The sequence below is a fragment of the Balaenoptera acutorostrata genome, chromosome 3 (genome assembly GCF_949987535.1).
Source record: "Balaenoptera acutorostrata chromosome 3, mBalAcu1.1, whole genome shotgun sequence".
Taxonomy (NCBI): Eukaryota; Metazoa; Chordata; class Mammalia; order Artiodactyla; family Balaenopteridae; genus Balaenoptera; species Balaenoptera acutorostrata.
The window spans coordinates 139689318-139715604 of record NC_080066.1 but is presented as its reverse complement, the minus strand read 5'-3'; the positions used below and the strand labels follow the sequence as shown (position 1 = coordinate 139715604).

Here is a 26287-nt window from a genome sequence, read left to right as displayed (position 1 = left end):
GAGCTAGAATGCAATATTCTATAGCTCTAGAATATCACATTTACATTATTTTTATAAATAACCCAAGATAAACCTATTAGTGATTACTAAAATATTTTTGTCAATGAATCTGTTCTAATGTTGATGCTTATATTTGCTTTCAAAACAGGATGATAATCAATCAGTTTTTAATAATAAAGACTTACACATGAACAGTGTTGCTACTCACCCTGAAGAAAGAGGAATTTTAAATTTCTTAGTCTGTTAAGTTGTAGCTGAATCAGATTACAAATTCCATTGTAGCCCAAATGAAGAACTTCTAAACTGTGCATTATTGGAGGCAAATTTTCACTGCTCATTGTATCTCTGAAACACACATGTAAGTTTGAGCCCATAAACTTAACTTCAAACCAGCTGTTTGTATAAACATGAAAAGACAGTTTAGTATGTACTTACTATAAATTGAAGTTAAAAAAGAAAAAGAATGAATTTACTAATAAATCAAACTATAATATTCTGTCTTCATAATTTATATAATAATCACATTTTCTTCTTTAAAAACAGTTTTATATGCTAAAGAACAAAGAAATACAGAAAGAGTTACTTGAAATAAAAAGCAAGAGCCAGTGCAATCAGGCAAGAAAAAGAAAAAAACAAATGTATTCAGATTGGAAAGGAATTAGTAAAACTGTCTTTATTCTCAGATGACAGGATCTTGTATTTAGAAAATCCTTAGGAATCCATCAAAAAACTATTGTTGCACCAATAAATGAGTTCAGCAAGATTACAGGGTAAAAGATTAATATACAAAAATCAATTGAATTTCTATACATCTTCAATAAACTGAGAATGAAATTAAGATTTCTATTCACAATAGTATAAAAAAGAATAAAATACTTCACAAAAAATTAACAAAAGGAGTACAAAATGTATACACAGAAGCCTACAAAACATTCCTGAGATAAATTAAAGATCTAAATAAATGGAGAAATATTCCATGTTCACAGATTAGAAGACTCACTATTACTACTAAGATGGTAGTTGTCCCAAAATTGATCAATAGATTCAATGCAATCCCTATCAAAAGTCCAGCAGATTTTCTTTCTTTCTTTTCTTCTCCAGAAAATAACCGTCTCATCGTAACAGTTATAAGGAAATGCAAATAACCCAGAATATCCAAAACAATCTTTAAAAAGAACAAAGTTGGAGGGCTTACATGTCCTGATTTCAAAACTTGTAAAGCTGCAGTAATCAAACCAGTCTGGAACTGGCAAAAGGACAGACACCTAGATCAATGGAATAGAATTAAGAATCCAGAAATAAACTTTTATATTTATGGTCAATTGATTTTCAACAAAGGTACCAAGGCAACTCAATGGGGGAAAGGATAGTATATTAAACAAGTGGTGCTGGGACAAATGAATATACACGTGCAAAAAGATGAATTTAGCCCTCACATTTTACCTCACAACATGTACAAAAATAAACTCAAAATGGATCATAGTCCTAAATGTAAGAGAAAAAAAATTTTTTTTGAAGAAAACATATGAGAAAATCTTTGTGAACTTATTAGGTTAGGCGAAGCGTTCTTAGGTACAACAACAAAATCATAATCTGTAAGAGTAAAAGTTGATAAATTGGACTTTATCAAAATTAAAATTCTTTTAATTAAAAGACACTTTAAGAAAATAAAAAGACAAGCCACACATTGAGAGAAAATACTTGTAAATCATTTATTTGATAAAGGGCTTGTATCCAGAATATTTAAAGAACTCAATAATAAAAAACCAAACAACATAATTGAAAAATAAGCAAAAGATTTAAACAGTCACCAAATAAGATATAATAATGGCTAATAAGCATATGAAAAGCTGCTCAACATTAGTCATGAGGGAAATGCAAATTAAAACCACAATAAGATACTTCTTTAACTCCACTAGAATGGCTGTAATCAAAAACACAGACAACAAGTGTTGGTGTGGATGTGGGGAAATTAGAACCTTCAAAAATTTTTGGTAATGTAAAGTGGTGCAACCACTTTGGAAAACAGTGTGGCAGTTTCTTAAAAAGTTAAACATTAAATTGCCATACGACTCAGGAATTTCACTCTTAGGTGTCTACTCAAGAGAAATGTGAACATGAGCACATACACATACTTCTACACAAATCTTTATAGCATCATTATTCATACCAACCCCAAAGTGGGAACAATCCAAATGTCTATCAACTGGTGAATAGATAAACATGATGTGGCATATATCCAGACAATGGAATGCCCAACATATTCAACAATAAAAAAAGAATGAACTACTAATAGATGCTATAACATGGATGAATCTCAAAAACATTATGCTAAGTGTAATAAGTCAAATGCAAAAGACCACATATTATATGATTCCATTTATATAAAATGTCTAGAAAACATAACTCTATAGAAAGTAGATTAGTGGTTTCTTGGAGCTAGAGGTGCAAAAGGGAATTGACTCCAAATAGACACAAGGCATCTCTCTGTTGTGTGATGGAAATGTTCTAAAACTGTACTGCGGTAGGTAGTAGTTGCACAACTCTATAAATTTAGTAAAAATTATACACTTAAAATGAGTGAATATGGTAAGTAAACTGTACTTCAGTAAAGCTGTTAAAAAACAAATATGAGTAGTCTCCAATATAAAGGATGTGTGTAAATTTTCATAGCAACTTTAATCAAAATAGCTTCAAACTGGAAACAACCCAGATGTTCATCAATGGTAAATAGATAAACAACTTGTCATATAATGGAATACTACTCAGCAATAAAATGAAATGAATTATTGACACTTGCAACAACATAGATGAATCTCAAAAGAATTCTGCTAAGTGAAAGAAGCCAGATACAAAAGACTATTACTGTATGATTTTAATCATATGAAATTCTAGAAAAAGGCAAAATGATAGTGATAGAAAGTAGATCAGTAGTTGTCACCAGGATGTGGAGGGAGGGAATTGCGAAGAGTTATAAAGGGAAGTTTTGGGATGGGAATAGTTTGTGCCTTGATTGTGGTAATGGTTATATGACTAAATACATTTGTCAAAATTCATTAAACTGTACACTTAAATTGGTGAGTTTTTTATTATATGTAAATTATACTTCAGTAAAGGTGATAAAAACTCAAGGAATGCCCTTCATTGGGAAAACTGGAATGAAAGTATTTTGACTTGGAGATATATTTATATTTTCCTACCAAAAAAGTGTAGGAAGGTGGGAGGTATGTCCTCATCTTCTTCGTAAGGTATCTTTTCCATTGATGTTGGGGCATTAAGTAACCAGATAAGTAATTTAGAAACAACCAAAACAAAGGTTAAAAGAAACCTAAGTCCATACTACTGGGTAAGGGGCTCTTTTGTGGGTAATAACATTTTGAGGTTAGATGGTAGTAATGGTTGCACAACCTTTTGGATATACTAAAACAATCACTGAATTGTACATAAAGGGTAAGTGTTATGGTATGTGAATTGTATCTCAATTTAAAAAAACCAAGGTATTAAAATATAAGGTTTTTTCTTTTATTTCATTTTTTACAATATAAGTATGAAATGGAGAAGGCTGGGAAAAAAACAATAAAAAGGAGTATTTTGGTATCTTTTTATTTGTGAAGTTTATTTTTGGCATGTAGCTATTAAACTAAGTATTAAAATAAGCTAAATGTATGTATTGCTGTCATTAATGTGACTAACTGCTTTTTAAATTCCCAACCAAAATTATTTATAGTTGTAAAAAAAAAGAATAATACCTGTTTATTTTTGAAGTTCCTTGCTGCCCATAGCCACTTGAAGGCACTTTCTGGTAGAGTAGTTGTCTATTGGTCAAGTGAGCCTGAGGCTTTAGTCGGGGCATGATTGATTCAATATGATTATAGTTGAGGCATAAGACCTACAGAAGGAATCCATCATTAATCAGATATTAACATATGAATGATGCTGTAAATATATCTTTGGTTTGAGATTATCACCATCCTAAAAACTATTAAAACGGTATGGATAAAACTTGGACTATACAACATAATTTAACATATTAGTGTTAAAAATGACAAATTTTTAGGTCCCAAATTGTCTGGATTTGGCTTTGAATGTGTTTTTTGTTATCTGACATGCTGAAAAATACACCATTTCAAACAAAATAATGGAGACCCTAGAAAGCTGCTCAACTTTCTCAATCTGTACTCCTGACTTCTCCAAGCCTTATTTAGATGAAATAACTCTAGTTGAAGAGATCGTTATTTCCCTAAGTTTAAAAGGCATTAGTAGATGGCTCAAAGCTATAGGACAGGAGGCAATGAGGCTGCTTTCAGAACCACAGTGTCCTCCAACTTCACTCACTACAGAGGCAGCCTTCCATCCCATCTCCTACAAGAGAGGAAGATTCACTGCTTATAAGACAATCGCATAAAATTGAGATCAACCGAAATAACTTTGGGAAGTAATGCTTTTTTTTCTCGGTGAAAAAATACTTTCGGAAAATTAATTTCTCTTCTTTAATGACATGAATATACATTTTAGCCCAAAGTAAAGAAGATTACAACTTGCACTGAAAACTTGAAAGAAAAAAAGAAAATTTGTGAGTGACTCACCTTCAAATTAGGCAGATAGATTAATCCACTGAATGAGGTAAGATTATTGTTCTGTAGATTCACATTACACACATTTCTAAACTGGTCAACTGGAATCAAATCCACAGTTCTGAATTTAGACAGAGTAAATACAGTTATAATTTTAACAGGCAAATTATATTGGTGAATCTCTCATGTGTAACCCCAAAGGTGTTTTTAAAAAATCTCATCTGACAAATTCTATGGAAAAGAATTGCCTTAATATAAAATATATGGGTCAGGGCTTCCCTGGTGGCACAGTGGTTGAGAATCCACCTGCCATTGCTGGGGACACGGGCTTCAGCCCTGGTCCGGGAAGATCCCACATGCTGCGGAGCAACTAAGCCTGTGCACCACAACTACTGAGCCAGTGCCCAGAGCCTGCGAGCCACAAACTACTGAGCCCGCGAGCCACAACTACTGAAGCCCACGCACCTAAAGCCCTTGCCCTGCAGCAAGAGAAGCCACCACAATGAGAAGCCCATGCACCGCAACCAAGAGTAGCCCCCGCTCGCCGCAAATAGAGAAAGCTGCGCACAGCAACAAAGAACCAAAGCAGCCAAAAATAAATAAATAAATAAATTTATTAATTTTAAAAAGTAAATAAAAAGTAAAGTTAGTTTAAAGAAATAAAATATATGGGCCAAATGATCAGATAAATACACATTTTTGTTGGGTACCTGTGTAAGAAAATGACATATAATTTTATTGACTTAAAAAAACATGTCTATTATCGGGGCTTCCCTGGTGGCGCAGTGGTTGAGAATCTGCCTGCCAATGCAGGGGACATGGGTTCGAGCCCTGGTCTGGGAAGATCCCACATGCCGCGGAGCAACAAGACCCGTGAGCCACAACTACTGAGCCTGCGCGTCTGGAGCCTGTGCTCCGCAATAAGAGAGGCCACGATAGTGAGAGGCCCGTGCACTGCGATGAAGAGTGGCCCCCGCTTGCCTCAACTAGAGAAAGCCCTCGCACAGAAACGAAGACCCAACACAGCCAAAAATAAATAAATAAATAAATATTAAAAAAAAAACCCAACATGTCTATTATCACATAAATATAGAACTATCATAAAAGAAACGTTAAAAATAAATATTTCCAATTTCTTTATAATTCCATACATGTTCGTGAAGTTGATATGGTAAACCATAAGATTTTCAGGTTGTAAACTTCAGAGGATATATATGAAATAGGTTATTTCTGAAATGCCAGGAAGGGGTTTGGGATAGGCAAGAAAAGGAGAAAGTAGGTAATGTCTTTGAAAACAGAGTTTTCTGTGGAATCTCCTGAAAACTTTTATGGCATTCCACCTTGTAAGGATGTTTTGGTAATTGGTCAGAATGCTTGATTCCTAGTCCACAGCTTTAAAAGTGTTTTACCTTCCTTTGAGCTATGAGGGAGAAGAGCATAAAGCTAAATCACCTTGTTCTAAACACTTCTTTTTTTCATATATCCCCATTTATTCATTTATATATTCTTTTAATTGAGCTATAGTTGATATACAATATTATGTAAGTTTCAGGTGTACAACATACTGATTCACAATTTTTAAAGATTATATTCCATTTATATTTGTTATAAAATATTGGCTATATTCCCTGTGTTGTACAGTATATCCTTGTAGCTTATTTATTTTATACATAGTAGTTTGTACCTCTTAATCTCCTACCCTTATCTTGTCCCACCCCCTTCCTCCTCCCCACTGGTAACCACTAGTTTGTTCTCTATATCTGTAAGTCTTTTTTGTTATATTCATAGTTTATTTTTTACATATAAGTAATATCATACAGTATTTGTCTATCTCTGTCTGATGTATTTCACTTAGCATGATACCCTCCATGTCCATCCATGTTGTTGCAAATAGCAAAAACAAAATTTCATGCTTTTTTGTGGCTGAGTACTATTCCATTTTATATGTATATACCACATCTTCTTTATTCATCTGTTTATGGTCACTTAGGTTTCTTCCATATCTTGGCAATTGTAAATAATGTTGCTATGAACATTGGGGTGCATGTATCTTTTTTGAATTAGTGTTTTCATTTTTTCCCAGGAGAGGAATTGCTGGGTCACATGGTAGTTCTATTTTTAGTTTTTTTGAGAAACCATACTGTTTTTCATAGTGGCTGTACCAATTTACATTCCTACCAACAGTATATGAGGGTTCCTTTTTCTCCACATCCTCGCCAACATTTGTTATTTGTGGTCTTTTTGATGATAGCCATTCTGACAAGTGCGAGATGGTATCTCATTGTGGTTTTAATTTGCATTTCTCTGATGATAAACGATGTTGAGCATCTTTACATGTGCCTGTTGGCTATCTGTATGTCTTCTTTGGAAAATGTCAATTCAGATCTCTTCTGCCCATTTTTAATCAGGTTGGTTTTTTTTTTTTTTGATGTTGAATTGTATGGGCTGTTTATATATTTTGGATATTAACCTCTTGTTGGTCATATATTTAGTTTGCTAATTCTTTTTCACATTCAGTAGGTTGTCTTTTCATTTTGTTGATGGTTTCCTTGGCTGTGCAAAAGCCTACCACACCTTGAAACAAATCCTCAACCCTGAAGTTATAATTATGGCACACTTTATACATTAAAAGTCATTTATTCTTTTGACTTGTTTTCATTAGTTATTTCCTAAGTGCAGACAGTATGTTTGGAAAGGCTACAACAAATATGAAAGTCACTGTCTGTGTCCTCAAGAAATGGGATTCAGAAAAACTATAATAAAAAAGGAAGGGCCTTCTATGTCGTACAAAGAGATTTAAAATTTTATTCTGTAGACAGTGGAAAGACACTGAACAATGTTGAGAAGGGAAGTGATCTGATAAAACTTGCATCTTAGAAGGCGGTATGGATAATAGATGGATTTGCAGGTAAGGTTATATAAGACAAAAAAACAATAGTTTCTAAATTAGTTAATTCCCCAACCTAGGACAATGGCAATGACTATGGAAAGAAGGGGGGAACTACGACACATACTTAAGACACAGACTCTATAGAATGTAGTGATTAATTAAAAACAGAGGACAAAGGAGAGAGAGAGTGGACTCTAGATTTTTGGCTTGGGTGACAACAGGTGAATGTTGTTTCCTAGATGCTATCTAGAGAGCAATCGAATATTCAAATTAGGAGCCTAGGTTTGGGGTAAATTAGGGGGTCATCGTCATAAATTAAAACTATGGCTAAAGATGTCTGCCTGTGAAGAGTGCAGAATAGAAAAAGAAAGAAGAGAAATGGATTTATTAAACAGGAGGACAATGATAACATTCATGAGAACAGCATCAGGGGAATGGTGGCAGTGGTAGCCAGATAGCATTGGATTAGAGTGATACAATGTAAGGAGCAAACCTAGTATGTTCTAATTTTAAAAGCTTGGTTGTAAAAGAAAAGGGAAATATAAGGTCTTAGAAAGAGATTGATGACATTTTTAATCATAGTGTGTGATAATAAAATTATTAATGCAATTCAAAGATGGTAAAGTTAGTATGAGATTGTGAAGTAGTGTAGATGATTTTCTGAATTACTGGTTATATTTGGATAAGATGTATAAATTATAAACCTTAGAAAAAGAATAATAACTATATATTATAATATCAAATAACATAGAATAAAATGATTGTACCTGATGGATGATGAAGTCCAATTTAGTTCTTGCATTTGGGTGAAGTTTGAATGTCCGTGTCGTTCACCAATCATGTCAGAAGTAAGTCTGCCACCAAACAAATCTTTTGCACACTCAGTCTCTGGTGGTTCCTGTATATGAGGATATTTAGAAAGTGATGTTCTCTCTTACAGATGACTAAATGACATTAATTCTTTGGTTCCAGGTCAAAATGGAATAGCCTCATTTCTCCCTATTTCCTACTAAGTACAGCTAAACTCCTGGATATTATATATAAAATAAACATAGGAGACTGAAAGGTGCAGAGAAGAAGGCAGACCACCTAGGGACCTTGGGACCTGAGGAATGACACTGTGATGAGTCCTCTTGTGTGTTACTGTGATAATAATAAGAAATCTTCATCTACTGTTCCTGGCCTGGCCATATGGTCAGGCAGGAGGGCAATGGAAACCTGACCTATTAAAAGGATGCCCATATGGGGCACAGCCCTATGGAAATTTGAGGGGTACATTAAAGTAGGACACATTGATGCCCATCTGAACTCTCTTCCCATTTTGGAAGGTGATTGGAATCGACAAGCAGATATGCCCATATGCTCACTTAAGGTGGCCACCTGGGTCTATAAAATAGGTAGACATTGGGGGTCTACAGCAGTGCAGAGATGGGCTGAATCTAGACATATTCCTCTTGCACCCTCTGCGGCACTAAATGCCAATAAGAACTATTCTGTCTGCCAGCAAAAGAGACAGAGACGGCAGATGGCTATGTGGCATATTTCCCTGTGGGAAGGCCCTGAATATAGCTGGCAAGTCAGACTGAGGCTGGTAGCCCTGGGGGGCTACAAATGGGTCTTGACAGGAATAGATACTGACTCTGGACTGGAATTTGCTTACCCAGTGTAAATGCAAATGCACATAATGCTACAAAAGAACTGGAACAGAAGATATTGCACCAATCAGGACAGTTGACTTATTTCTTCAGACCAAGGAACACACTTAACAGCCCATAATGTCTAACAGTGGGCAGAAAGATATCCTCCTCAGAGTAGTAGTTCGATAGAGAACTGGAATGGGCAATTAAAACATTGGTTGTCTAAACTGGGGAGGAGATAAAAGCATGATGGGCTGGCTTACATACCTTCCTAAGAGTGCTCATACTCAGTGTGAACATGAATGGGGCTAAAGGAGGGTCCCCACTGGATAGACTTCTGTTTTTCTGGTGCATCTGGGGGATGGGGCAACGATGCTGATATGACTATGCAATTCTTGCTAAAGAAGGGTGATGCTGGTGTAACCATTATATTTTTTCTTTCCTTCTTCCTCACATCACCTCAATTTTCTTTTCTACCTGATGCAGTGGCCACAGGACCACAGCTACAACTACAAATACTGGAAACAGGGATAATTCCTAAGTGAGAAACTATGTTTTTAAGCCTTTTGTCAGGATTCCTAAAGGCCTGATGGGGGTAGGTTTTACCTTCACCCCATCCGGCAAAACTGGGGTTAACAGTGAATGTATCTGTATTTCCTGGTGGCAAAAATAGCCCACTAGTTTTGCTCCTATATAACCTTGTCCTATCTGAAGGGGGGTGGACTGAGGGGAGGTATATGCTAGACTAGACCAGCACAGTGGCCGAACCTAATATCCCTTCCAAAGGTGGAAAAGTATGGGTGTAAATGGAGAGAACAGGGAAGGGCACTTATGGGTAAAGGAATTAATAAATAGGTTATGTAATGGGGAAATCCAATATTATACTACCTCAAAAGAGGTTCAGAGCAAGAGATGATATTGTCTCAGTTCAATTATATCAGATGCCTGAAGAAAGGGTTAAGCTATGTGTTTTGAGACCACTCTTGCTTTTGGAACCTGACAAAGTCTCCAATGGAAACCTGCAAATCTGAGTGGCCTCACTGTGAGAGACATATCTATATGATTATGGGCTGGATAATTACTGAATGGGATTACAGTAATATTCCAACATATTTTGAATTTTCTGATCATTTTGCTGTAAAGGATCTGTGTTCAAAGGCCAGAGCATGAGCTGTGATATTGTGACTTATAATAAGAAACGTATATTTGGTCTTTGTCTACTGTTCCTGGCACATAGCTCCTAAAACCCTCATAATTTCCTATATAAGAGCCGTAGGGGCATCTTTTATTATAATATTTGGTTTTTTGTTTTCGGTTCCTGAAATAGCTCCAGAGCCATAAAGGTGAAAGGACTGTGTTGCTATTTATAACAAGCTCCTTTCAACCAACCTGAGTTTATCTTAACAAGATGACTTTTGGAAAGTCCTTAAGAATGGGGGCTGGTTGCCAGGGGAATCAACCATGATTAGAGGGTTGGAACTTCTAGTACCACTCCCTTACTTCCTGGTATGATTATATATCCATGGAGCCTTGGGCACAGAGTGAGGCTCAGCTGTCCATGCTTTACCATTAAAAAGTCATGTCACTTGGAATGTCATTTAAATTCTCTGGAGTTCTTTGTGCTCATTCATAAAATAAAGGATTTGGACTGTGTCATTTCTAAAGTCCATGTCCATTTACCTCTCAAACACTCTAGGATTATATTGCTCTTCTACTTCCCTCTGTGTCTACTTTTGGTGGCTTTTTTCCTCTTTACATTTCCTAAATGGAAGTATTAAAGCCTCACTTGGATTTCTTTACTTTCTTTACTCTCTTTCCTTAGTCAATGTTATATGCTTTTGGTTTTAATCATCAGCTTCCTTCGTGTGTCTAACACTAATCATCTTATTCCTGAAACTGCTTTTCTTCCTGTAATCATATTTCTGTTACGATATCTCTTAGTGGAATAGACTCAAGTCTTGTAGACATCTTTTATTCTTCCATTTCCTTGTCCTTCAAATTTAATTGGTTGCCAAGTTCTGTCAGTTCTTCCCAATATTTCTCCTACCTTTCAGCTCTCCATTTTTAAAACCACTTCCCCTTGGTTTATTTCAGTTTCTCATTACCTCACATGTAGACTACGCTAATAGCCTCCTATTGGTTTTTCATCGATCACTCTAAACACTGCTGTTAAATTTCCTAATATATAGTTTTCAATGTTATTCCCCAACTCAAAAATCTTCAATGCCTTCCCATTACCTCTCAATTAAAGTCTAAATTGTTCAATCTAGTCTTCATGTCCCATTATTAATGCATATATTTATATTCTACCTCATTCCACAAAAAATTTGTGGCAGCTTACAGGAGGAACATATAATCAAATAGTAAAATGCAAATAATAAATAGTGAAGATCAAGACTGAGAATGATGTAAGTTAGAATAGATCAAAACTGGGGATAGGGACAGATAGACCATAAGTCCTACAGGGTTTCTCTCACTGAACCATAAATGTGGCCCTGACCTTTTAGGTAGTCAAAGTGAAAAGGAAAATAGTTAAAAAATACTCATTGTCAGTGAGGAGAGCATAACTTTTCCTCAGAGGGAAAAGTTCTTCCTACACTGACTTCTAAAAGCACTTTCTCAGGTGGCCCTTCAAATGAGGGCACAGAGAGATAGGAAGGATAAGATACTCAACACCACCATTGGAGCACATACAGTACTAGTTTCATGAGACTGTTTTTAAAACGTCCCTCAATGAAAGCCAACACCTAAATAAAACCCAGTATACAAGATTCTAGAGAATTGTTTGTTTTGGGGGGAGAATGTTTTTGATTCTTCATTCTGAGGAGGGCCCTGAAAAAATCAGGGTTAGAATTAGTAATCTTCTCAGAGCACCTCAAAGTCCCAAATAATCATGAACTATCTCTCAATTTCCTAGAAATTTGATGAGTTTTATTGTCTGACAGGGGCTAGGCAATGTTACACAGGGAACCTTTTTATTCTTCACCCATTTGTTGTGCACTTATCCTGTTACATGGAAATCAGGAGCCCTGTATGAACTTACTAGTTATAGAATCCAAGTTTCCAAATACTGCTTTCATATTCAGTCCTATGTTCTGTGTTATTTTTTACACAGTATAAAAAGTTATTTTTTACTAGTATAGTTTACTAGTAATGTTGACATACCATTTTTTGGTTCAAATATGTTTTTCTTAAATCTTAACAACTGTATTTTTCCAGGTAACAGGAAGCTGTTTCTAGGCCCAAGAGGACGGTAGGGGTCCAGGGCAGTTTCTCCTATCCTGTCTCATAAATTGTTAGGCACTGAATTCAGTGGATGCAAATGTAAGCAGCATCTTCCCTCCCCTACTGTCTCAATTTAAACAATTAAAAACTGGCCAGAGGAGAAACATTTAAAACCCAGATCTAAAATGTGCTTTGGAGACCTAGATTTTAATAAGCATAATAAGTTTGGGTAACATACTAGTGATAAAGCAACATTCAAAATGATTATGGCCTATGGATATATTAATATGAAACCTGGACCAAATGCTATGAGTCAAAACAACTTACAATTGAGATTCCATCCAGAGCTTTCAGTTCTGGAAGATGAAATATTACAAACAACCGGTAGTTTTCTTGATTCCATACAATAATGTTTCCATACATATCTAGAATGACCAGGTTGCATAAACCCTGGTAATAAAAATACATACATTTAAAGTGATATACATATATATCTCACTCTAACAAGTTTTTTTCCCTTAAGAGTTTAATCATCCTTGAATTTTACTATTAAATTACTCTATCATTTCATAGTGATTTGAGTGCTTTTAAGTATGCTGTTTAGTGCAAGTGTTATACTTTCATACTATTAAGGTCTAATTTTGTGCAGTATTTCAGTGGTCTGTATTATATGATCAGAATCCCTTTTTGGATGCTGGTGCTAAATGTATTACCCATGATAAAGACTTGTAAAGAAATTTAGTAAAGTTTAAAACATATACTTTGTTTATGGAATAATGATCTATTAAATAGTATGTGTGTATACAGATACAACAGTGAATTGAAACAATGAAAAACACAGCCTTCTGATGAGGGATAAAACTGAAGTGCTTCTGCCTTGTAAGAGAGTAGCAGAATTCATCTTAAGGGAAAATGTGCTTCCTTATTAGGTAAGACGTTTGTTGTCAAGGAAGGACCCTGAGTAGATATGGATGGGAGAGGTTAAGACAAGAGGGAGTAAAACTAATCTGCATCTATAATGTAAAATGGTTTGTTTTGTTGCTGTTGTTGATTAGGTTGACTCTGCAGCTCTAGAAGTAGTTGTATTGGGGGAATACAATGAGGATAAGGCTGCAAGTAAGCAAAGATGGGAAATGGACATAAGTTTTTGGTAGGAGATAAAGCCCTAGCAATATGGTATCAGCAAAAGGAAAGAGGCCACTGCAAGTCCCAATGGTAGGAAATGGCCATCAAATACATTTTTCTTGATTTTTATTTTCTTCCTTACATTTTTCTATATTTTCCAAATTCCATACAGTGAACATGCATTACTTTCATAGTATAAAGAAATAAGAAAATATTTAGAAAACCAAAAACATTAGTACCCCAGATAGTCACCTTTAAATTGTAGATCTCCTGATTGAGAGCAATATAGTTATTGCCTATGTATAATTCAATTAGTGTAAAAGCTTTTTGTAAACCACTCAATGAAGTGATTCTGTTGTTCTCAAGAGAAAGGGAATGAAGATGAAGCATGTTATCAAAAGTATGCTTTTCCAAACCAGTGAGGAGATTATTATTTATGCTGAGGTGGGTTAATTTAGTTAGCTTGGAAATGCCTAGAAAAATAAGCAAATTCAAGAAAAGATTCAGACAGCACTGAAAGGTTAATTTAAAAAATAACTGGCTGGTTGTTTTACTGTTTCTCTTTTTCTAAGTTCAAATGGCTTTACAGATTTTATAGTATTAACCATCATCGTTTTTCCTTTTGTTAAAGAAGAATATAATGTGTATTAAGTCCTAGATAATATATTAAACTCCAATTTTGGATTTCCAAGTAGACATTTTTTTTAGGTGTTAAGGGAAGGTATTGTATAGGAAATACTGAATTAAGCTTTCAAATAACCTTTAAATTATGTAATTAATTAAGGTTTTCACCATCACAATAATATAAAGCTCTACTTTACAAAGCTCAAAATAATCACCAACCCCCACTGTAAAACATTAAGGGTAAGGAACTAGAATACAACACTCTGGAAAGTATTCCTTACTGTGCCATCATTTGTATTAAAAAGAACCTAATTCTACCTTTGTATGCTTGAAAGTACTCTAAGACAGAACTTTAGAAAATGCTTCCTCTCACCACAATCTAACCCCCTATGTACATTACGTGCTGTAGACACTTTATAACTGTAGGTAGGACGGTGCAGTTGACAGATAAGAACTCTGGAGTCAGAGCTGGTTTCAAGTGTTGGTTTCACACTAGATTTGGGACCATAGGTAAATTATGTAAAGTTATGTAACCTCTTAGCCTAATTTTCTTCATCCATGAAATGGATATACTGAAATCTACTTCTAACAGTTATGGAATTAAATGGAATGGCATTTGAAAAATATCAGTTATAGCTTTCGGCAAATAAATAATCAGTCCTCAATAAATTTTATTCATGCACCCCTTTCACACCAGCCTTTATCATGGGACTATGAAATGCTGAAAGCAAATCAATCTAGGGCAAGTTAGGATGTACTATCAAAGCAAAAATTCTTAAATGCATATTAAGCCTATCTATGTTTGGAAAAAAGAAGATAAATATCTGTTAAAGTTTAGTGGGGTAGCTATGTTTGAAAAGTGGGTATAGGGAAAATACAGGTTGAAGGAGTCTTCCCTTCAATGGGCTTATGGAGGGGAATAAAAAGGAAATAGGGTTCTCAATTGTTATATACATAGCAAAATTAACACCCTATTGTATGGGAATGGAGACTAGTGATAGTTGTAAACACAGATGCCTGACCTACACCCCCCCCCACTGTTTACTTAGCTGAAATCTACAGAGGAGAGGCCTGTGGATCTATATACTCAGTAAGTATCCTAAGTGATTCTTATGATCAAGCCATTTGTAGAAACTATTGTTAACAGCCATTAAAATAAAGTATAACAAATGTTATACATGCTGTTTTTAATACTTTTGCATATGTAATTTTTTAAAGTAAAATTTTCTATTTTATGAAAAAGGTAGTACACACATGCTACAAACAATTCAAAAGCTAATAAAGTATAAATTAAGTCTCTTTCCCAGGCATGATTTTCAATTCCTACCTTCTCTCCTTGACAAGGACAGCCTTGTTACCAAAATGCACATCCAGAAATGTATTCTACCTAGATAAGTACGCATGATATGTGTGTGTGTACACTTATGCAGGCATTAGTAAAGCTGCTTAATTTGTACTTGTATGTGGATCCCAGTAAAAGGTTATATAGTATATCTGATTTTCAACCTCTAGTGAATAAAATGTTCATTTTGTTGAAAGTCTTCAAATTTCCAAATGTAACCTTAATTCTATATTTTGAAAAATGAACTGAGCTGCTTTATCTTTTTCAAAAGCATACCTCATTCTTTCATTTATTTACTCAATGGTACAGATTTTGAATACTGACTAGTTTGTAATGTGCTAAGTTTGGTAATAGATGGTAAACACTGGTTAAGAGAGGGGAGGGAAGGCAGCTAGTTGGGCTCATTATATATAGCAGCCAGTCACAGATCCCACTAAAGAGGTGTTTGGAATACTCTACTCCAAACCTTCTTGGAAATTCTCTGGAGACCTTCCTCTTCAGAAATTCTATCCTCAGTGTTATTCACTTTTTGCTCTTGTTAATTAGACATTCATATTTTAAGACTTTAGAATTCTCTAATACCTTACCTTCTATCTTTGAGATGCAGTTTCCATCTAATGTGAGCTCTTCCAAGTTAACACAAGATTCCAAGCCTTCCATTTTAGTGAGATTATTGTTGCTGAATGATGCCCACTTCAAATTTTCCAATTTTTCTAAATTTGTGATTTCAAAAAGATGTTGCCCATCTAAATTTAAGGCAGTTATCTGTAGAATAATTCACATTATATGTTGCTTCTGGATCACATCAATAACTTCAATGTTATAAGATAAAAAGGCTAATGAAATAGTTCAAATGTGGTAAGTAACATAAAAAAGTCCTCTAGGAACTAAAGATATTGCAAAGCTCTTAGTTTACAGAAAAGTAAAATTTGACAAGATTATAACTCAGAGAGGGACTTATACGGTATTATAGACACTGAGCTGTGCCAGTCAGATTCCCAGCAGTGAAGGACTTGTCCCAGTTGCTGCAAGTGCTGTTGGCAGAAAGCCTTCGACTGTCAGTCCCTTCAGGGACAGCATCAGCAGCAGAGAGCTGCCTTGCCCAAGGTCATGCTCCTTCCCAGGTTGGCCCACATCGAATGATGAAGGGAAAGGCCTGGCCATCTCAGCCCAACTTGGGACAGATTTAAAGGGCCATTCTAATTTCACAACTCCCTGTGGGGTCAGCTAAGACTATCACGGAGCCGGCATCACAACTAAATATCTATGTATATTCTGTAATAAAAAGAATGCCACTAATATCTTCCATTTTCAAGGGTCAGATTCTCTTAGCCCAGTTTCTATCTTTGGCAAGAGGTAAAAGGGTGCTTCTTGAGCAAGAAGCTGCTAGTGCTCCAGAACTTTTCCCTTAGCCTTGGCTGAATTCTGACCAGTTCCCCCATTCTCTTGCCAGGATTCTTGATCCCTTTTACCTTGCCATCCAAACTTTTGGCTTGGTCTCTGGCTCTGAGCTTTAAAGTTTTCTTGCTTATTTTGAGATATTATCAGAATCTACCCTTTGGTTTTGTAGTGTACCTTTATCCTAAATTTCCTGTTCTGTAGTGACCACTGCTGAGTTCTAGCCCCTGTGACATAACTACTCATGACTTGACTTCTCTTTTACTTTTAATTTGGCTCTTCCAGTTTTCTGCCCATTACCTATCTATGCCCTCGTTATGATACAAAGGCCAAAGCTGACTAAAAAATCAATTGAAATTAAATTTTTATATTAGGTTTAATAGATTGTCTTTACCTTCAAGTACCAGTTTCCACTCAGATGTGAATGTGGTCCTAACTTTGAAGTCTGTGTCAGAATTTTGGCAGAAGGCCATATACTAAGAATCCGTGATCTCTCCTCTTTAGTACTAGAATGCCGTAAGAGAGATAACTAATAAAACAAAAAACACATAAAGGAAATAGCACAGAGAGGTCCATATATATAGAGTTAAAAGAATTGTTTCCTAGATGAGCGGCCCAATGAATACTTTTAAAATATGACATTTTCTTTGCCTTAAAATGTTTTCAGTATCTGGATATACTTTATATATCTCACTCATTTTTTTGTTTTAGCAGACATTTAACCACAAAATAATATTTATAAAACTGTGAAAGGATTATTATAAAGCAAACACCATATAATCCATCATGAAACCAGTTTAAGAGCTAGAATATTCCTACTACCCTAGAAGCTCCCTGGGTGCCCCATCCTAATCTTTTTTCTCTCCTTCTCCTTGGAAGCCATCACTCATCTCAAGTGAATCAATCCCCTAAGAAGCAATCAAATGATCTCAAATTTTTTATATACCATACTTGCTTTCTTTATAGACTTATGTTTATATCCATAAATAAAATATTAGTCTTATACATATTCAAACTTTATGTAAATTGAATAATGTTTATATTCTTCTATGACTTGCTTTTTTGCTCAGCATTATATCCATGAGATTCATCTATGCTTCTTGCTATAGCTGTAGTTCATTCATATGTCATTGCTATATAATATTTCCTTATCAATTCTCCCATCAATGAACATTGAGCTGATTTCAGTTTTTTGCTATTATAAGCATTGCTGTCATAAATATTCTTGTGCATGACTCTTGGTATATATATGCAAGAGTTTCTTTAGAGTATATAACTTGCTAGGTTTAGGGTATGTATATATTCAGCTTTACTAGATAGGGGCAATCTGTTATCCAAAATGGTTGTACCAATTGTAACCTTTACTTCAAATCTTTGCTAAAACTTGATATTGTAAAGGGTTTTTTTTCTCCCCAATAGTGGCCATAAATTGGTAGATCATTTAAGTTTTAATGTTTATTTTCTTGAGTATTAATGTGGTAGAGCATCTTTTCCTAAGTTGTTTGGCTGTTCTGATTTCCTCTCCAGTGAAGTGTCTGTTTAAATCTTTTGCTCAGTTTTCTGTTTGATTGGTTGTCTTTTTCCTGATATATTTTGGATATGTAAAGAATATTTTTTGTCAGATGTGTTTCAAATTTCTTTTCCCAGTATATAGCTTGTCTTTTCACTTTCTGCCCTTTGAGGAATAGATGTATTAATTTTAACATAGACAAATCCAATCTTTTATAGTTTATGCTCTTTGTTTCTTGCATAGTAAATTCTTCCCTAATTCAAGGTTACAATGATAATCTCTGACCTTTTCTTCTAAAACATTTTTGGTTTTGCTTTTTGTAGTGAAAGCCTTAATGCACTTGTTCCAGTGCCTTTTATTGACTAGCTCCCTGATCTGTACAGGCAGCTCTGTTATTTATCAAGTTTCCAGGTATGTGTGGGTCTACACTGGGTCTTTATACTCTGTTGTATTGGTCTATTTGTCTAACTCTGCCAATTCCACATTGTCTTACAGGATTTTAGCAAGTTTTGATTTCTGGTAGGATAAATCCCCAACACTTCTTCAGGAGTTAATTAGATTTTTATCAACAAAAGAGTTTCTTTCCTTCACTTTGAACAGATCCAAAATTAAACATTACATTAAGGAATTAATATTCAAATATTCCACAAAAAGTAAATAGCTAGATAACTAGAGTGGAGATATTTAGGATGTTGAAGCTACTTTGGCCAAAGTAGCGTTCTTAATCTGGATATTATAGGTATTTCCCCTTCCCCAAGTTAATAGGTTTTGTTTTTTTTCAGCCAGACACATGTAATATCAATACTAGGTAAATAATTTACTAAATGCTTTCTCAAGGCCTCGAAGCTTACCTTATCCACAGAAAGTTGCTTATTTTCATGTAGGTTCTAAAGGACTCTGGTGAGTTCAGGTTGACTAGGGAAAAAACAGTTACCCTAGAGGTATTTTTGGGGTAGTGTGCAGGGATGAGAATCCATACAAGCAGCTGGTATTTAAATGGAATACATTTACACAGAAAAACATCCAAGTGATATGATTGTTATAGACTGATTTTTTTATTAGCATGCTAAGAGAGAATATAAAATCTCAATAACAAAATAAGAGTATGGGAAATATTATTTGTATATTCTAAATAGAACAAGAAATATTAAACAGTAAAATCGAACCTGAGTAATCTTTGTCCCAGAAATAAATTTCATAGCTGCTCTTGCTTCTTCTTCAGAAATAAGGACTCCATCTAACTGAGTAAGAGTCTTTAATCTGCCAATAACACTCAGCCTTAATGTAGCTGGCTTGGGAAAAATACCAAAAGTTAATTTTTACAAAATATTACATGTGCTATGACATGGAAAGGAGTTCTTTGTTCCTTCCCACATAATTCAAATTATGCATCTCTTACTTTATTATATTTGTCTAAAAATAAAGGCTTAACTTAATTCCTTAAATAATAGTTGAAATTAAATTATATTTAAGAATTAATCTCTTTTGTTTGAAGGTGGATAGTTCTACTCTTGTGAAGAGAGGAAATCCCACAAGCTGTTGAAAAGTGACTGTGGTGAAAAGTGTTCACAGAACAACTGCAGTGCCTCCTGTTTATCTAGATCAGCACTTAGCTAGTCAGCTCCATGAGTGATCCAATACAGATCTTTAGCTCTTGACATTTAATTTGGCAACAGGGCTATAGCTGCACTGTGATCATTCAGGAAGTCTGATTTGGCAAAAGAAAAATATCCTTCAATTTTACTGAGCTAAAAAGGAGAAATACAATAGTATAAACATAGTAATATGGCCAATTTAATAGAACCAATCATGCTTTAGTCCCTTTTAAAAATGCTGAACACAGTCTATATACATTTTTGAAAAGCAAGGAAAGGAATAGTCTTGAAATTATAAACTTGGGGCTAATTTTAAATACTTGGAGATACTCTTCAATATAATCATTGAATACTGAAATTTCTTAGCATGAATCTACATATTTTTATGATGAGAAAGAATAGCGTTCAATCAAATTTCCTTTTATAACAGAACATAAATAAGACTTTATAGTTCAGGTTTATCAGGGAATGTGAGGCATAGGAACCAAGAATAATAGAATACAGTGAGAGAAACATACTATTGTTAATTTAAAAGTAAACATGCTTTTGTTTATTTTCCCCCTTTAATAGTATGTTTCTCTCACTGTATTCTATTATTCTTGGTTCCTATGCATCATTACAGTAGGGTTCTGGCATGCTGAGCTATACTGCACTATGAAAATTCTCTGAAGGTGTGCAAATGGCAGTGACATCTAACACTCTTAAAACCACAATACTCAAACTATTAGAGATTGCAAGAAAAGTCTGATGTGAAATTAAAGACTTTTCTTATAGTAACATTTTATTCACTTGATCACTACACTAAATTCAACTTATGAAATACTTAAGGGAATTCTAGCGAGACAAAGATAGTTTGCCTATTTCTGGCTATTCTTGAATTGTAGTGAGAAAACAGCTTTGAAATAAAAATGATTGTTTGCTTTTTTATAAACATTTCTGTTTCATACCTTTTGCCATGGATTTTGTCGAATATCAAGAGTGAGAAGGCTTGTGGTGTGTTTGCATAACATATTTATTTCATCGCCAGATTTTTTCAGTTGATTCCAGCTCAAGTCTAAGTGCTTAAGTTTCATCAGACCTCTAAATCCCTCAAGAGTTATCACATGGTTATGGCTTGCATCCAAATATTCAAGGTTATACTGCAATACATACAAATAGAAGTGATGCTAGAAGGATCACGGTTTGTATTTACATAGTTCTTTTCTCTCTGATTCTCTAAGTATTTTACGTGCTTTTTTGGTAATCCTCACAGAAAACCTAAACAGTAGTTATACTGCAGCAATGGTATCAATGTACATATTTTCCTAGTCATTTTCTCTTAATTCTCACTTCAGCATTTTAACATAGAGTGGCAATGTTTGTTTTCATGGAGGAGAAGGCAAAGAGAAACTGGCAAGGTAATTGTCCCCAACAAACAAAGAAGTACATTTCTTATATCTAGGCTTCTAGTTTATACTATTGAACTCATGGCTTGGTTTAAAAAGTTCCATCTTGGGCTTCCCTGGTGGCGCAGTGGTTGAGAGTCTGCCTGCTGATGCAGGGGACACGGGTTCGAGCCCCTATCCGGGAGGATCCCACATGCCGCGGAGCAACTAGGCCCGTGAGCCACAACTACTGAGCCTGTGCGTCTGTAGCTTGTGCTCCGCAACGAGAGGCCGCGACAGTGAGAGGCCCGCGCACCGCGATGAAGAGTGGCTCCCGCTCGCCACAACTGGAGAAAGCCCTCGCACAGAAAACAAAGACCCAACACAGCCATAAATAAATAAATAAATTTATTAAAAAATTTTTTAAAAAAGTTCATCTTCAGAGGCAGAAACTAAACCTATTCCATTCTATAATTTCCTTTTTTAGAAGTACGTGATTTTTAATAATAATTTTTAAAAATTATTAAAGTAACACATGTTCTTGTTGGAGATCTGAGAAATACAGTAAATAAATAAAAAGAAAAAATAGAAAGCATATATAATTCTATTGCTCAGAAAGAACCACTGAAAACATTTTTTATTATATGCCAATATATTTTTTCTTATATAAAACATATTTATTATTCTGTTATATAGAATTTTGTACCCTTCTAACATGTTCACACACCATTAAATATTCTTCAAAATGATTTTTCATGGGGCTTCCCTGGTGGCACAGTGGTTTAGAGTCTACCTGCCAATGTGGGGGACATGGGTTTGAGCCCTGATCTGGGAAGATACCACATACCATGGAGCAACTAAGCCCACGTGTCACAACTACTGAGCCTTCACTCTAGAGCCCACGAGCCACAACTACTGAGCCCACGTGCCACAACTACGGAAGCCCATGCACCTAGAGCCCATGCTCCACGACAAGAGAGGCCACCGCAGTGAGAAGCCCACGCACTGCAATGAAGAGTAGGCCCTGCTCGCCGCAACTAGAGAAAGCCCGTGTGCAGCAACGAAGGCCCAATGCCACCAAAACTAAATAAATAAATTTATTTTTTTAAATGATTTTTCATGATTGCATAATATTCTAATATGTGAATTATTAGTATTGTTTTAAACATTTCATTATGGACATTTATGTGGCTTCTAATTGTTGTCAACACTGCAACAAATGTCCATGGTCATAATACTTTAACCGAGATGCCAATATTTTTTCAGAAAAGGTTTTTAGAAATAAGATTACTGGTTTTAAGGATTTCTGTATTGTTAAGACTCTTGATAAATGTTGCCAAATAGTTTTAAGGAAGTTTGTACGAGTTTTTTCTTCCAGCAATGGAATTTGAGAATGCTCATTTCCTTAAATACCCACCAACCCACCTGCCTTATTTTAATTTACATTATTATCAGTGAAGTTGCATATCTTTTCCATGTGTTTATATTAGACATTTAAAAATTTTTTTTGTTTGTTTGTTGTGTTTCTCATCTTTGGCCATTTATATATTCAGATCTTTTTTTACATATTTGTAAGAAGTCTTTAAGACTTTAATTTGTTACTTCTATTTGTTGCAAACAAAATTTTCTTTTAAAGTATATACGAACTCAGACCCAGAACAAGAAAGAGATAAAGAGTACTTGAAGAAAATATTTTGCAACATATTTTTTAAAATAAAAATAATATTACTATAAATTAAAAATAAACTTGATTTCTTTACAGTTTAAAACAAACAATTGTTTGAATTCACCATAGAATTAGTCACTGCTATATAATGCATAGTTTGTATTGTTGGAATAGCATCTATTATAGTGACTCAGGTTTCAAGAGTTGAGTGTTCAGATCATTAAAATCTAAAAAATTTCTGGAAATCAAATAGTGTTACTGACATTTTAATCTCATAAGTAAGCATAGTAAAAAAAAATCCTATAATTTACTGTCATTATAATTTCTTGAACAAAAGGATATTTGGCAGTAAAAAAGTATTAAGGATATAATCTTAGAACAGTCTTTTAAATTAAATTAATTTAGATTTATAAAAATTTACTATATGGCCCATCTTCTCCCGTTTTTCATCAAAAAGTGGTTAAAAACTTGTCCCAAATTCTGGCACTTGCATGCAGACTAGCATTTGTGAATCATGCATCATATAAAGATAACTGCCTTCTTTCCTTGAAAACAGGGGTGGGATCTTCACTTTTTTATATTCCTAGAATATAAAACAGACTCCATACACTCCATAAATATTCAAGGAATAATATTTTCAGTTTTGTAGCAGAGTTTTGTGTTTTAACATTTCTTGTGCTTCAGTTTAAATCTTTGGTAAGTTACAGTACAATGTAGCCCAACTTACAAATATTAAAACCCACAAGACCTCTTTAAAATATTTTAGGGGTAATAGTTCAATCTCTAAATGTAGATTAGCTGTCTCAAGGCATTAGAAACACTTTAACAATAAATTTCTCATTGGAAAAGATAAGACAGAAGTACTATTTCCATAAAAAATTAGGCCCATGATCTATTAAAGTTGCAAATAGCCATACATATTTGTCTTTTCTTGGCCAACTCTGACTGTGGTGTAGCTATTTTCAGAGAAAAAAAAAATCTGTTCCTATTCCTTTTGCTTGAATACTCTCCTTTTCTGATAGTTCAGGTGAGTGAATGATAGGCATACAGCTTATGCCATTTCAATTTACCTTATGTGGATGTCTTATTTAGATTTTTTAAAACTCTATAAAAACTATATAGTATATTTCCACCATTTATGAAGCCCAGGTCTTCCATTATATAAACAGTCACAGGTTGGGTATTTTGACTCACAAGGCAAGGCCAGGGTGATGAACACATAGTGACAATATGTTTACTTTCTGCAACCTAGTAGAACTAATGCCTAGCATGCAAGATGGGTATGGAAACTCTCCATGTTAGAGACACGCTTAAGGAAAATGATAGTAAAAATGAGAGGCAAATTAAAAAACTTAGAAGACAATAGGAATAACACGTGAGTGATTAAATTAGGTTATAACCTTTTATGATGCTGAGATAAATATAATTAATATTAAACACACATACAAAGTTGATTACTGTAGAATATAGAGGCTAGGCAGCATAGGTGTTCAATCTCTCTGAATCCCCACATAAAAAGAGAGTTAAAAATAAAACCAAAATCCTATGGACAACATTTATAACAAAGCTACATAACAAGGTAGCCCCATAAGTCTCAAAGAAGTTGGTGGGGATAAACCACCACCAACCACAAGACCTACATGGTGTCCAGGTCTATGTGAGAGGAAGAGGGAAGCATCAGGGCAGCATCTGATGGACCTGAGAATAAGAGAGCCCCAAAATAGCCAACCAATATTCAGTGGAAGGTATGAGGGCCAACTGAATACAGCAGTTGAAAGTGGGAGGAGTTTTGCCCTCTTTGATACCAGGCGAGTGCATGGGACCTACAGTAAAAAGGTCTGAAGGGGATGGAGCAGTCTAGCCCCTACGAATCTTCAAACTGCCCCACCAGGGCTCCCTTACAGAACTGAATCTTTCTTGGAGAAGAAACTGCTGGGCTAAATAAAAATTAAACAGGATAAGGACAAAAAAGTCAAATAAAAGCGAAAGTTCAAACTGAAGTGGAGGAAGGGAGTAGAGCCAGGAAATTTCAGAAAGTAACTGCTACAGTTTTTAAACAGTACATATAAACAGCAGAAGAGGGTGATCTGTGAAATTAGAAAAGCTTTCCCAAATCCCACTTTTGTTTTAAAAGTTAAGAACTAATTTCACTGGAAAATGAGCAGCAAAAAAGTATTGAGGTCAAATCCCAGAGAAAGCTGTGTATGTGTGTGTGTGTGTGTGTGTGTGTGTGTGTGTGTGTAAGACATAGAGAAATATTGCTATATTGCTGCAGGCAATAGAAGTATACCAGAAATATATGCCCAAGAAACATATCATAACCATAAACCTATTATTTCAGAACAAGCAAAAAGATTTAAGAATGATACAAGATACAAAATAACAACATAAATCTGGATTAGAAAAACTCAGAAATGAGATGAAAGAACCCAGAAAAGAATTTGAAATAAAATAATAAAAGCATTTCAGAAATGAAGATTAAACTAGTCAAAGACAAAAGAAGTAAACACAACAAATAATGCCTTAAGATAAATAGAAGGTGAAAAAGATGACAATTTTAAAAATCAAATCAATTTAAAATCTAAATGGAGAGATAAAAAGGACTCAAGAGGGGCTTCCCTGGTGGTGCAGTGGCTGGGAATCTGCCTGCTAATGCAGGGGACACGGGTTTGAGCCCTGATCCGGGAAGATCCCACATGCCATGGGGCAACTGGGCCCGTGAGCCCCAACTACTGAAGCCTGCGCACCTAGAGCCTGTTCTCCAAAATGAGAGAGGCCACCACAGTGAGAAGCCCACGCACCACAACGAAGAGTAGCTCCCTCTCACCGCAGCTAGAGAAAGACCACATGCAGCAACAAAGACCCAATGCAGCCAAAAATAAATAAATTTTTTAAAAAAGTTATAAGGAGTTACTTCAGACATACAAAAAGGTATAATGAAGAATATGATTTCCTTTAAAAAAAAAAAAAAGAACTCAAGAGAAAGTGACAAATAGTGAAGATAGATAAAGATTCAACATATGGATAATGGGAGTTCCTAAAGAAGAGAACCAAAGAAAGGAAACAGAAAAATTGCTAAAAACCTCCAGTTCAAAAAAATAAAAGAAAAAATGATTTTAATCTACATTTTGGAAAAGGATACTGTGAATCCGAAATATTGACCCAGAACAACCAAGCCTGTGACTTACAAGGGAAAAAATTATACATTCTCATCAGACTTTTCTACTGCAACACTTTATGCGAGAAGAAAATGAAATAACATTTATGATGCCCAAGAAAAGAAATTGTGAGCCAAGGATTTTATATCTAACAAAACTGCCTTTCAAGTATAAAGGAC

The 26287-nt window shown here is 34.9% G+C and overlaps 1 protein-coding gene and 1 long non-coding RNA gene across 4 annotated transcripts in view; one reads left to right on the top strand and one right to left on the bottom strand.

The window, feature by feature from the left end:
- LOC103002810 (uncharacterized) overlaps positions 1 to 26287 on the top strand; it is a 125602-nt gene that overhangs the window by 46074 nt on the left and 53241 nt on the right. The gene's annotated exons all lie outside the window — the stretch shown is intronic.
- LRRC9 (leucine rich repeat containing 9) overlaps positions 1 to 26287 on the bottom strand; it is a 95495-nt gene that overhangs the window by 16903 nt on the left and 52305 nt on the right. Inside the window, exons 18-27 of the mRNA XM_028169228.2 lie at positions 20868 to 21059; positions 19492 to 19617; positions 17210 to 17344; positions 16005 to 16182; positions 13704 to 13924; positions 12654 to 12776; positions 8232 to 8362; positions 4587 to 4695; positions 3750 to 3889; positions 209 to 345 (exon numbers count right to left, since the gene is read on the bottom strand). Of these exons, the coding sequence (XP_028025029.2) occupies positions 209 to 345; positions 3750 to 3889; positions 4587 to 4695; positions 8232 to 8362; positions 12654 to 12776; positions 13704 to 13924; positions 16005 to 16182; positions 17210 to 17344; positions 19492 to 19617; positions 20868 to 21059 (1492 nt within the window). The remainder of the gene's footprint in view (positions 1 to 208; positions 346 to 3749; positions 3890 to 4586; positions 4696 to 8231; positions 8363 to 12653; positions 12777 to 13703; positions 13925 to 16004; positions 16183 to 17209; positions 17345 to 19491; positions 19618 to 20867; positions 21060 to 26287) is intronic.